The 13627-nt window shown below is 50.0% G+C and overlaps 2 protein-coding genes and 1 long non-coding RNA gene across 3 annotated transcripts in view; 1 reads left to right on the top strand and 2 right to left on the bottom strand.

Annotated features, from left to right (window-relative positions):
* The window catches only part of TXNRD3 (thioredoxin reductase 3), a gene marked incomplete at its 5' end in the record, with an annotated part of 58850 nt that extends 54587 nt beyond the window's left edge, over nucleotides 1-4263 (bottom strand). The window contains 4 exon segments of the mRNA XM_081246468.1: nucleotides 3370-3484; nucleotides 3595-3908; nucleotides 3954-4145; nucleotides 4232-4263. Coding sequence (XP_081102594.1) covers nucleotides 3370-3484; nucleotides 3595-3908; nucleotides 3954-4145; nucleotides 4232-4263 — 653 coding nt within the window.
* Nucleotides 4264-4512: 249 nt separating this feature from the next.
* On the bottom strand, nucleotides 4513-10406 carry LOC308624183. The gene is made up of 3 exons (XR_014016946.1): nucleotides 10035-10406; nucleotides 9739-9825; nucleotides 4513-6098 (listed from the first exon to the last, which is right to left on the bottom strand). It is a non-coding gene; the product is annotated as an uncharacterized lncRNA (long non-coding RNA).
* A 25-nt stretch (nucleotides 10407-10431) lies between these two features.
* CHCHD6 (coiled-coil-helix-coiled-coil-helix domain containing 6) overlaps nucleotides 10432-13627 on the top strand; it is a 120946-nt gene continuing 117750 nt past the window's right edge. The window contains exon 1 of the mRNA XM_081247212.1: nucleotides 10432-10548. Within this exon, the coding sequence (XP_081103338.1) occupies nucleotides 10462-10548 (87 nt within the window). The 5' untranslated portion in view covers nucleotides 10432-10461. The remainder of the gene's footprint in view (nucleotides 10549-13627) is intronic.

Raw genomic sequence — 13627 nt, forward strand, 5'->3', positions numbered from 1 at the left:
TAGATGTTTCAATAGATGAAGAGACAAAGGAGAAGAGCTCAGGAAAATAAAGCTATATGCCCATCTTCTTCATAAACACGGGCGCAAAACACCCAAATAGAATGCCGTATAGAACGGAAACCTGAGGGCCACACAGACGATGGGGTGCTGCCCATAAGGTCACTCTGCCTAAGAATCACTCTATCCGTACTGCAGTCTCAGCGTGTATCCCCGGCTCTGCCTTCCTCTCTCCCTCCTCTCTTCCCCCACCCCCATCTCTCTCTATAATTGTGTATACATCTATCTAGTTTTCATCTATATGTCCAGCTATATGTCTTCCAAATATGTTTATTTGTGAGTCTCTTGGCCTTTGTTCTCTAATTTGTCTTCTTTCTTTAGTTTCACATTTTTAGTTTCTTTGTGTCTAGATGTTTGTGTGAAAGTGTCTTTTTTTTTGCGGTAAGCGGGCCTCTCACCGCTGCGGCCCCTCCCGCTGCGGAGCACAGGCCCCGGACGCACAGGCTCAGCGGCCATGGCTCACGGGCCCAGCCGCTCCGCGGCACGTGGGATCCTCCCGGACCAGGGCACGAACCTGCGCCCCCCGCATCGGCAGGCGGACTCCCAACCACTGCGCCACCAGGGAAGCCCCTCCACTTTCGTTTTTAACCTTTTTTTCTGTTTCTCTCCCTTCATTAAAAAATATCAAAAATATGTAAATGTTATGTTTTTATTAATTGAATGTGTTCCGTGTTTTTAATTTTAAATTATGATGAACAGAACATTTTTATAGTATTATATTTTAAACTAAATTGATTTTTATTTTTTAAAAATTAGCAAATTCAGTTTGGCAGTATATTAAGAGACATTCCAAGAATGCAGATATGTGTTCAACTTTAGAATAAAAATCTACCGGTTTAAATCACTGCTTTTCTAGAGTACAAGAAAGATCACATAACTATTTTCATAGAGGACAAAAACACTTTTGAAAATATTCAACATATGTACTTTCAGGATAAAAGACAAAGAAAGCTTCTAGCAAATTAGGTTCTTTCTTAATATGATAAAGGGCATCAAAACTCTACAGTAATCGTCACCACTTGATAATGAAATAAAGAGTCAGTGTTAGTATCATTGTGCTATTCAACCTTTTTATTGGAGATTCTAGCCAGTACTATAATACGAGGGAAAATGTCATTAATACTGGAAAAAGGGAACAAAACTGAGATTATCTGCAGACCATACAATGATCTACCTGGAAAATTCTCAAGAGAATCTATTGGCAAAACCAATAAGAGAGTTTAACAGTGCAGCCACATATAAGATCAGCATAGAAAAACTCAATAGCTTAATTACATACTAGCAAAAACCAATTATAAAATGAAATGAAAAATGAACTCATTCTTGAAAGCAGCAAATTCCATAAAATATCTAGAGAGAAACCTCATAAGAATGTTTAAATACTAAATAAAGAAAGCTACCAAAGTTTACTGAAAGGCCCTCAAGAAGAGTTAGCTATATCAGCTCTCCCATAAATTAATCTATAAATCCAATGGAACCCCAGTTGAAATCTCAGGAAGACTGTTAATGGTATATGACAAGATGATTTCTTTCCCCGAGAAGGGAAATCTCCAGAGGTGGTCAAGAAAATTTAAAAGAGAAAAACAATGAGGGGACTTTCCTTGTCAGATATCCAAATATCTGATAAAGTTATAGTAGTTAAATCAGTGGTGAGTTGCTATAAAAAAGCTAAAGAATAGAGAAACAAATCTAGCAGTGTACTATGTACATACGGAAAATAGTTTATCATGAAGTTGGCTTTTTAAATTCAGTGGCAAAACAAAATATTCAATAAATGATAAGGGCTATATATAAAATCTACACAATTGGCTATTTATACAAAAACATTCTAACCAGCATAATCCCATAGCATAATAAAAAATAAACTGCAAATGGTTTTAAAAGGTAAACGTTAAAAAACTGTTTACAAGTTCAGTAGGAGATACTTCCTTATTAATACGTAAAATCTACAACCCAAAAAAGAGCATGAATTAGATATCTGAATGAAAAAAGTTTGAACTTGTTTGTCAAAAAATGACCTACAGTTAAAAGACAAGTGGTAGATGGGAGAAAATAAGAGCACTGGAAAAGAGGAGTGACATCTAGAGCTTATAAAAGCTCCTGCAAACCAGTAACGAAAGGACCCAAACCAAAACAGAACAAAACAAGCAAGGGGGGGCCAAGTATATGAGAAGGTGATTCACAGATAAAAGAATATCAAGGACCAGCACAAATGTAAAGATGCTGAGCTTTAGATACAGTAATAGTCAGGGAATTGCAACTAAAATTAAAACAAATGTTCTTCTCTATCACACTGGTGAAAACCTGGGAGGCTATCTTGAAGCTCCATTTGCAATGCAAACACAAGGCTTCCACTTAGAGGGTATTTTGTTTAGCATGGCTGAGAGGGGTGACGGAGATGATGGGAGGGAGGTAACGGTCCCCCCCAACGCTCTGGTGTGGCCGCTGCTCTGGCACAGGCCGCTCTGAAGGAGCCTCCTATGGCTGCTCAGAGCTCATGGGGCACTCCCTGGTTGGTCCCTCCCTTCCCCTGCTAATAGATGCAAAAGGCTGGAAAACCATCTTGCCAAGTAGGCAACCAGGTTTACCACTGAGCTCTCTGAGGAATCCTGTCAATTTGTAGCTCTTATTACAGCCCAGTGTTATTTCCTTAAAGTCTGTGCATACATTTTAATGATTCATAAAACTCTGTAAGAGTCCCATGGTGGGGAGTGGATGCAGCTGCAGGGGGTGCAAGGGATCGAGAGTGGGGCAGGGAGCCAGTACCAGGACGGTCTCCCCAGCAGACCCTCTTGCCCTCCCTCACCCCAACCCCCTTTCCCGGGCCTTCACCCCAGTTCCCAAGCCCCGCACCCAAGGGCCCGGCAGGCCATGCTTCAAGGGAGGCGCCACAGCCAGGTGGGACCCTAGAAAGGGCTCTGGCTTCTGAGACGTTGGGACCAGGGTTCAGATCTCATGTCTGCCTCCTTCCTGCTGTGTGACCTCAGGCAAGCCATGTCCCCTGTCTGAGCCTCAGCTGGCAGGCTCCTTTGGATGATGTGTAGCACAGCAATAACTAGTGATAACTGAGTGCTTCCCTCTTTGCCAGGTATTGTTCTGGGTCCATGACATGTATTAACTCATGCAATCCCACATCAGCGCTACAGGTAGGTACTGTGCTTATGCCTGTTTTACAGATGGGGAAACCGAGGCAGAGGGAGGTGAAGGAACTTTTTGGAGACCACACGGGCAGCCGAGCTGGGACTGAGATGAAAATCTTCACTCTTAATTACTCAGTTTCTTGCCTCTCTGAACCTGGAGCAACGCACTCACCAGTAGAGGAGCCCATTCAGCCAGCCAGTCAGTGACTCAGTCACCGATGCCTTGAACGCCCGCTCCGTCCCATGCCCTGTGCCAGGTGCCCGGAATTCAGGGATGAAGCTGGAGCCTCAGGGTGAGGAGCAGGGCCAGAGCCTGTGCTGGAGACGGGAAGCCCAGCTCAGGTTACAGCCGTGGGCGGGCACGTGCGTGCGCATGTGTGTACCTGCGCGTGCGTACCTGCGTGTGCATGCGTGTGCGGGGGTGGGGCGCGTAAAGACAGACTGATCCGCCAGGAGGCCGCAATAGGCCGACCGGCTACGCCGCCGCAGTCCGTGGCCCACGCGGCTTTGCTGAGCCAGCGTCTCTCTCTTCCCACTGAGCTCGCAGCGCCCACGGTCCCCGGCCGCCCACGCGCAGCAAGCTGCCCTCGGGAGAACCGCGACAGGGGGTGACCGTCCTGGGGAGGCGCTGGGGCGCAGGCTCCCGGCGGCCGGTGCGCCCTGTCCCTCCCGGGCACGCTTATGCACGCAGCCGCCCGGTCCCGAGAGCAGCTGAAAGGGGTGCTTGAGGGGGGGCACCGTAAGGGGGCTGCTTACCGGTGCCGGCGGCTGGTTCCGTCAGGCCTGGGGAGTGATCCGCGCAGGTTTAACCTGCCGTGGCCACCCTGCCCCCTCTGCCGGGGCAGGCCCTGGCTGGGGTGACCAGCGTGACTCCAGGAGAGACTGGCTTCTGGGAGAGATTCCTTTGTGCTGAAAGGGAGAGCGCCCTTCCGCAGCTGCTCCCTCCAGCTGGGCGGACAGAGGTGGGCAGGTGTGATGCTCCGAACCCAGGCTGGCATCTCCACACCAACACCACGAGGGGAGATGTGGCCAACCTGCTGGGCAGGCAGATGGGAAGAGCCTTCATCCTCCACGGATGGAGAAGCACAGGCTCCAAGCAGGCAGGTAGACCTCAGAGAGGCGAGGAGAGGAGAGGAGAGAGCTGCCACGGTGTCACATGCCGAATCCCTGCACGAACTTCTACCGGAGTGTCACGCTAATGCCTGTCCCTCCCTGGGGAAGCGCAAGGCTGGAGAGAGGAGGTTCCCGGACCACCAGTGTCTGCCAGGGCGGGGCAGTGGGGAGGGTGCTGCAGTCTCCCTCAAATTCAGGTGGTGGTGAGGGGCAGGCTGTGCTTCAGGGACGGGCCCTGTCATCAGCCATCTACCTCCACAGCTACTGCAAAGATGTCCTCCACTGTGGGGCTGCAGAGAGCTTCCCAAAGCACAGCCCCCAAATCAAGAGTCTTCCACTGCCGTGCCTCAGGGTGGAAGGACATACCCAGCATTCAAGGCCTCTGTCCTCACGATCCAACCAGCCTTTCCGGAGTTTTCCCCGCCACAGCCCATTCTCCTCCTACTCAGGGCCCTGCCACTTCCTTCCCTAGGGCCACCGTTGGCCAACAATCCTCTAAAGGGTTCTTACTGATGGTCCAAGGATGGATTTGGGGGAGGTTCGTTGAGCCTGCCTGGGGCCAGACACAAATGAAACTACCTAATCCAATTTAAAGGCACTGCTGACTGAGGCAAACTTTAGTGAAAATGAATTACATGGGAAGAAGGAGAGGGTCCTACCATGTATTACTGAACAAAATCTATCCATCTGCCACTTGGAATCATAACCGCCTTTCCCAAATTTCCTCTTCAACCAGGTTTCTGCCTTTCTTCCTTCACTCCAAAGCCCACTCTCCTTCAACGGAGCTGGCTCCGCCCCTATCCTCCACCTCTCAGAAGCCATCCAGCTCACAGTCCGCTCAGCAAAAGCCTCAACGTGAGCCCAGACATCCTGAACACTACAAATGGCCCCACATCCAGCTACTCTCATTTTCCTGGCCTGCAGGGGGTGGTTACCAGGGGCTGCGTCACCCCCATCCTACAGACGAGGAGCCTGAGGCTCAGAGGTGAAGAGTCACAGAAAACTCGGACATGCTCCCCAGCACTGGGGCCCCACTCCCTCGGTGACTCCTCTGGGCGGCTCCCAGACCGTGGGCCCCCCCGAGCCTCCTGCACGAGAGTATCCGTCACTCCAGCCCCCTTCTCATCAGGGCTCCACTCCTCCCCAGTGGTCTCCAAACTTTAGCCCAGAGGAAGCGTGTGTCAGCACACAGCAGAAGGGAAAGTCAGGCAAGTGACGAGCGGCGACAACTTGCTTTCAAAGGTACGCACATGCCCGCATCGCTGGGTGACCATCTTAGCACCCAGGAAACACCTTGGTAAGACAGAAGATCCACGGAACACAGTTACTGTGTGGCAGAAGATGTGTGTATGCTGCCGTCACGACACCCGTGCACAGAATGGATTGTGATTTTGTCTCAGTGTGACTTTTCAGCGTCTGGAGTTTCTCGGTTATTATCAGTACATCTTTCTTACAGGGACCTTCTCAGGAAACAGTAAGGGGTCTGTGAGCTGTTCATTCACCAGTTGTGCCTGATGGTCTAGTGTTCAGACGTTTCCTTTCTCCTTCTACTCACAGCAGACGGCACTTCCCCACTCTTGTAGGTGGGAGGGGCAGTGGGCCTGAACAGCCAGTGGATGTGAATGGGGGTGACAGTTGCCGAGGCAGGGAAAGCTGGGGCTCAGTTCTCTAGGCTCTGAGGCTCACTCGTCCTGCTGAGTCAGCCGAGGAAGCCACATGTTCAGACGTGCAGGTAAAGAGCATTCTCTGGTGGCCGGGAATGTCATGTCCCGCACAGCCACATTTTGCCTGAGTGAGAAATAAAACATTATGTTAGACCTCCACCTCAAATATTTTCAACTTCTACTTAGGTATACTATACATATTGTAAAATGCTTAGATGTTAAGTTCACGGCTTAGTGAGTATTGATAAATGTATAAACCACGTAGCCACTATTCCAAGTTTTATTTTCCTGTCCATTTGCAGCCCCCTTCCTAGACAACAGTGTTTTTTAGTTTCCAGGATACAAGCTTTGTACTTCTTTGGCTAAATCTATTCCTAAGTGTTCTATTGTTTTTGGTGCTATTGTAAGTGGAATTGTTTTCTTAATTTCATTTTTGGATTGCTCATTGTGAGTACATAGAAATAGAACTGATTTTTGTATATTGTTCTTATACCCTGCAACCTTGCTGAATTTGCTTACTAGCTCGGTTGAGTGTGTGTGTGTGCACGTGTGTGTGTGAATTCCTTAGGATTTTCATACACAAGATCATGTCTTCCACAAATAGACATCATTTTACTTCTTCCTTTCCAATCTTTTATTTCATTTTCTTGTGCAGTGTTGAATAGAAGTCGTGAAAGCAGACATCCTTGTCTCTTTCTTGATCTTATAGGAAAAGCTTCCTTTTGGCTTTTAACATGGACAAAGCAAATTCCTTTTCTGACTTTTCTACTCTATCAGCCCATTTCTTCTTCTTCTCTACTTCTGGAGAATCCAATTTAAGAGACGCCAGCTCACACAACTCCCCCTCCCCCACCCCCTATACTGGTTGCCAAGTTATTAAAAAAAAAAAAAACGCTCAATAATAATAGCTGGGCCTCCCTGGTGGCGCAGTGGTTGAGAGTCCGCCTGCCGATGCAGGGGATACGGGTTCGTGCCCCGGTCCGGGAGGATCCCATATGCCGCGGAGCAGCTGGGCCCGTGAGCCATGGCCGCTGAGCCTGCGCATCCGGAGCCTGTGCTCCGCAACGGGAGAGGCCACAACAGTGAGAGGCCCACGTACCGCAAAAAAAATAAAAATAAAAATAAAAATAATAATAATAATAATAATAGCTATTGCTGAATGAGTTCACTAAGTCCAAGCTCTGGGCAAGCACCGCATGTAATGTTGGCACCACTCATATATCAGGAAACTGAGGGGCACAGGTCTAGGAGGAGGCAGGGCTCAGCCCTGCATCCCATCTCGCTGCTCTCTTAGCACTGACTGCACTGTTCTCCGGGTACCACACTGCTCAAGAGTCATCCGACCAGATCTAGGTCACACGCTCACCTCCAGCTACAAAGGAGAAGGGAGTCCAGAGAGGGAAGTATTTTTTATTTCCCCAAGTGCAGAATTTCATTTCCTGATTATTATTCTGAAAAATTTCAAACCCATAGAAACAGTGGAAGATATAATGGATTCCAATATACATATTTCACCTAGATTCACCTATTGTTAACATTTTTCCCTGAACCATTTGAGTGCAGGTTGTAGACACTATGACACTCCTCCAATACTTCCAAATGCATCTCCCTAAAACAAGAAAATTAACTTTAATAATTAGGACGCTATTCCATATATAAAACTTTCCCAGTTGTTCCAAGTACCTTTTTATAGCTTTGTTGCTGTTATTGTCATTTTAATCCAGGATATAGTCAAGATTCACTGCTGTGTCTCATTGTTATGCTTCTTTCATGTATTGAAACTTGTTTTTTCATGACATTAGCCTCTGGAAGAGTCCAGGACAGTTGTTTTGTAGGATGTCTCACATTCTGGATTTGTCTGATTGTTTCCTCACGATTGGATTCAGGGCACACATTTTTGGCAACAACACTCCAAAGGGGACACTGTGTGTCCCTTACATCTCCTGGGGAGGGATATCATGTCATGTTGTCCCACTCTCTGTGATGCTAAGTTCAGCCAGTTAGTTAAGGAAGTGACCTCCAGGTCTCATCAATGTAATCGTTTTCTCTTTATGATGTTCAGGAATCTGTGGTGAGACTTGGGAGCTGTCACTCAGCAGCTTCAGGATCCACTGATGATTTCTGCATGATTCAGTTAATTCACGGAGGGTCACAAAATGGCAATTTTAAAATCTCACACTGATTTGCTGGCATTCTTTTGTAAAGAAGACCCCCCCTTTTTTTACATCCCCTCTCTTTTAACACATGGACTATTGCATTTTTTAAAAAATTAAATATGTTATAGGTTCAAACTGTCAAATTGCTATAATGCTCAAGTTGTCCCACGTTTGGCCAGTGGGAACTTAGGCACCAATTTTTCTAACCAGACACATTGTTACACCTAAGGAAGTTGGGTTCTGCCCTAAGGAAGGAGAGAATGGGTACTGGGCAGCAAATAGTGGGCCTGTCATAACACCTTACCTCCCCAAAGTCTCCATTTCCTGGGCCTTAGACTGGGGTAATACTCTCTCAGGATGGTTTCCAGGACTACATGAGTTGGTCATGGATTAACTGCATGCAAAGCACGTGTGCCTGCATCATGGAGCCTGGTGCCATGATGGTGCTCAAAAACCATGGACTTCTCTTCCCTTTCTTTCCTCTGCCACTGCTTTTATTAAAGTCCTTGCCCTTCTTTGGATTTATAACATCACTATCTTCACCTTTTTGCACTTTGGTTTTCTTTTCAGGGAAGCAGGGATACACGACTTGCTGGGTTGTCATGAGGCTTAGCTATGCTGGTGTCAGTGTAACCCCACTCTCAGTCTTGTGGGATTCCAATTCTCTCCCAGGAGTTTGCACATGGTGGGAGCAGGGGAGACGATACACAGTCTCATAGTCACCTGTGGCCCTGACTCTTGTTTGGATGAATTAGTTCAGTGGTTAATTATTTCATCAACTCAGAAGTGAAATCCATCCCTTTCCTCAATTTTTTTTTTTCTTTTTTTTGCGGTATGCGGGCCTCTCACTGTTGTGGCCTCTCCCGTTGCGGAGCACAGGCTCCGGACATGCAGGCCCAGCGGCCGTGGCTCACGGGCCCAGCCGCTCCGCGGCATGTGGGAACTTCCCGAACCGGGGCACGAACCCGTGTCCCCTGCATCAGCAGGCGGAGTCTCAACCACTGCGCCACCAGGCCCCCCCCTTTCCTCAATTTTTATAACCCCTTCCACAGTCACAGGGTATTCGGGAGACCTTGGAAAACGTGAGGAACATGGAGTAGATGCTCAAAGTGCCCCGTCCAGCTCGTGAGGCCATTCCCTGGCTGCTGTGGGTGTGGACTGCTGAGAGCTCACAGATGCCCCCTGCACTGGGCTGCCAAGGACCGAATGTTGTGGGGAACAGAAGGCCAGTCCCCTTGCCTTTGAGCCAGACCAACTCTGGACACAATTTGTGCTCCAGAGCCCAGCTTTGACGGCATCTCAGCTTTCTGCTGAGGCACTCCCCCAGTAAACCACTTGCACCAGAATCTCCTACTCAGGCTCTACTTATAGGGAAGAGATGGAGGAAGACCTCCAAATCAAAGTATTTTGAAGGAATCTGGCAGATGTCCTTGTTATCCTAGAGGATAAAAATCCTCTAGCGCCCCCCTGCCGTCCCCCCGTCCCCCGCAATGTCCACCGTCTTCTTCAGCCAAGCTGCTCTCATCTCAGAGCATCTCACTTTCTCTTCCACCCTCTGCTCCCCACCGCTTCCCTTCCAGGTTCGAAAAGGCTCCAAATGACCCTTACTATTTCATGGAGCAGTCGGGGGTTCCCCAGTTCCAGATCCCAAACTCAGCTCCGGGCCCACTGTGGCAGATCAACGCGAGTCAGCAGCTCAGAGAACAAAAGGGGGCTTGGTTCAGGTGGTCGAGGCTGTGAGCAGCAGTCACCGCGTCCATCACACGTGTGACCCCGCGAGACAGGCGTGAACACGACGCTGGATACACGGTGCGTGTCTCCTCAACGCCGAGGGCCCTTCACTGTCCTCCCCGGGCCTTTAGAACAAGCTCTGGCCCCGCCGACAAAGCCCTCTCCGCTCTGACCTTCAGCCCGCCTCCGGGTGTGCTCTGCACGCTCCCGCACTCCGGGCCCGCGCTGGGCTCTCGCTCTCCTCCTGCCTCAGGGCCTTTGCACGAAGTTCTTCCTCCACCGCCTCCCCCCCAGAGCGGCGCCTCCCGCCAGCTTCTCTCCTGGCACCGCGGCGTCGCTGTCTTCCTCACCGCCTTCACGCTCTCCGTCTTTTCACCGCGAACCTGCACTCCTCAGCCGGCCATCTGGCTACGCGCTGTCTGGGCGCCGCACCTCGTGCTCCTGGTCCAGTGGGCGGCCACCGCGAGACTACAGCCCCCACAATGCCGCACGGCCCGCGCCGCGATTGGCTGAGCCCCGAGCTGCGGCCAATAGGGCACGGCCTTGTTGGCAGGTGGCGCCAGTCCCGTAAGCGCCGGCGCATCGGAGCCCCCTCCCGCCATGGGCAGCGCCGAGAGCCGCGAGGGCCGAAGGGCGTCCTTCGGGATGGACCAGGAGGAGCGGGTCCGGGTGCTGCAGGGCATCCGGGTGAGCGGGCGGCCGGCGGGCGGGCGTGGAGGCGTCTGCCGTCGCTCGCCGCGAGAGGGCCGCGAGTTCGGAGGGCGCCGCAGGCCTGGCCTCCTCAGGGTGGGAGGACGGACGGAGACCGGGGGGCGGGGCCTCGTTACCTGGACCCCTGCCCGGGTGCGCCTTGGACGTTTGATCCTGTGCCCTCGCCGCCCGCGGACGCCCAAGCGTGTACGAGGACAACGAGCCGCCCCCCAACCCTTGGGTTCCGGAGCCGCGCTGCTGACCTGACTGACCACCTCCCGTGCCAGTCCCCCCAAGCCCCCGCTCCCTGTTCGCTGGCCTCAGGGCCTCCTTGTCCCTCGAGGTGGCGGCCTGCTCGGCTCGCGATCTCCTCACGGGTTGTGTTCGCGCCCCCAGTTTGCCTTATATCCGCTCTTGCGTTCTTGTTCAGGTCTCACGTGAGGGTCCTTCCCTGACCATTCAGTCCAGAGTGCCTGCCCATCCCCGCGGTCGCACACTGGTTTTTGTCGTAGCGCTCGCTCATCTCCATTTGAAACTTCTGTTGATGCTTTACTTCTTTGTGTGTTTCCGACCGCAGTGTAAGCTGCTTGAGGCCAAGGCTCTTGTGTGACTGCAGACTCTATCCCCAGACTCTAGAGGAAGAATAAAAGCAGCTCACGTTTGAGTGCTTAGTGGGGGCCGTGGGTTGTGCTAACCCTTGACGGGTACCCTGTCATTTAATTCTCAACAGCTCTCTGAGAGGTCGGATTCTGTTTGCCCATTTTATGGATGGAGGACAGGCGAGACATTGAGACATGAAGTACTTACCCAGGGTCATCTAGGTAACAAGCCAGCGAGCTGGGATTGCGCTCAGCGGGACTCCAGGGACTGTTCATTTTGTGCTCTGCTTCCTGCTGCACCTCTGCCTTGCACGTAGTGGGTGCTTTGTAAACCATTGCTGAGTGATTACATGGACGAACCCCAGTGAAGCAGGCACGAAGTGTCCGTGGAATGCACAGAGTCGGGCATAGGTGAATTAGTTAATTAGGGAGCTGGCTCAGAAAAGGACATCAGGGCACTTCCCTGGCGGTCCAGTGGTTAAGACTCTGCGCTTCCACTGCAGGGGACAAGGGTTCGATCCCTGGTTGGGGAAGTTCCACATGCCACGTGGTGTGGCCAAAAAGGAAAACAAAAAAAATGGACATCAGGAGGTCTGACTTCTGGATAGTTGCTCATTAGCTGTGTGACCTGGGGTGAACAACTTATCTTCGGAGTCTCAATCACCACATCTTTTAAAAAACGGGGGCAGGCTGTGATAATCCTAGGTGCTGCCTTGGCTAAGATGATGTGTGTGCACCTGTTTAGAAAAAGTACAGAGTGTTTTGTGGGAGCCTCTATTCTTAGCATGCCTACTTAGCATATTTGGTACTTGCGAGGTGTTATCCAGTCTTGACCTGGCTTGGGGCAAAGTCAAAATGGAGAGAAGAGGGCTCCGCTCACGTTGGAAGACGAGAGGCAGAAGCCGAGTCAGAATTTAGAAAGACGCCCCAAGCTCCGTGTGGGCGCTCTCCCACTGCTGGCACCTGCTTTGGAGAGTGTTGGGAAGTTCAGTCAGTCAGAGGCTCCTAAGGGAACGTCTTTTTTTTTTTTTTTAACATGTTTATTAGAGTATAATTGCTTTACAATGGTGGGAACGTCTTCTCAGTGGACACAGGAGCATCATCTCTTTTGGGTTTTATATCAGACAGGCACATTTTATTTCTAGTTCTCTTAGCAGTTCTGCAAAGTACAAAATTCTCTGTAGAAATGGAGACTCAGGCTTAGAGAGGTTAAGGAGTTTGTCCAAGGTGTTACTTCCGGGACCTTAACCCAGATCTTTTTGGGTACAAGAAATAGCCTTTTCTCACAGCTCCAACCTCCCCTGCATGCTCCCAGTGATATGCAAGGCAGTGTGAAAATTCTGTGACAGCCTCTAGCTGTCTTGACAGGGTACTGGTGCCATGCTTCGTTCTACCAGAGGTTGTTAAAGAGGGAGCTTTGGGCAAACTCATCAGAGAGAATAAAGAACTTGTCTAGAGGCGTGCAGCTGGGGGCACCGCCCCATGCTCCGAGACCCCTCCCTCCCTTCCTTCCTTCTTTCCATCCACTCCTGTGCCTGATTTGAGAGAGGGAGACCAGAGAAAGGAGGTGATGGCAGGGCAGTGTTTGGTGTAAGGTTTTTCCTGCTAGCAAAGTGACTCGAGGGTTGGGAAGTCCCCCTTGTCTTTAAGCAGGTGAGTGAAAATCACTACAAAAGATCATTGGATGACCCAAACGAGAAGTTAATTTAATAGAAGGTATAGGAGGTGTGTGCCAAAGAAGAACAGCTGCCCGCTCCTTCAGAGGAAGTTAAATATTCTTTTTTTGTTTTTTAAATAAATTTATTTATTTATTTATTTATTTATGGCTGCGTTGGGTCTTTGTTATTGCGTACGGGCTTTCTCTAGTTGTAGAGAGCGGGGGCTATTCTTCGTTGCGGTGCATGGACTTCTCATTGCGGTGGCTTCTCTTGATGCAGAGCATGGTCTCTAGGTGCACTGGCTTCGGTAGTTGTGGCTCATGGGCTCTAGAGCACAGACTCGGTAGTTGTGGCGCACGGGCTTAGTTGCTCCGCGGCATGTGGGATATTCCCGGACCAGGGATCGAACCCATGACCTCGGCATTGGCAGGCGGATTCTTAACCACTGTGCCACCAATGAAGTCCGAAAGTTAAATATTCTTAAAGACCTCTTGTATTTAATCCCCCCGACCTGGTCGTGGAAAGCATTCTAGTTTCCTTAAAATTAAATGCCAGGACGTTGCTAGTTTGCACATTCATTTGCATAAATTTACATAGTTCAAGCCCTAATTCCAAGGAAGGTAAAAGAAATTTAATTAATGCAAAAAGCTGCGATTATATTCACCTCTGTTTTTCAGAGCAAGCATGTGTGAAATACGTAAAGATTTCATTTCAACCAGTGTGTTTCATCTCATCCTCCAGTAAGAGGAGGTACACACATGGCCACAACATCCCGTGTGTGACTGTCCCCTCTGCCTCTGCACAACCATCTTTGGTGAC

This window comes from Mesoplodon bidens (genome assembly GCF_964165515.1).
Source record: "Mesoplodon bidens genome assembly, chromosome: 10".
NCBI classification, from domain to species: Eukaryota; Metazoa; Chordata; class Mammalia; order Artiodactyla; family Ziphiidae; genus Mesoplodon; species Mesoplodon bidens.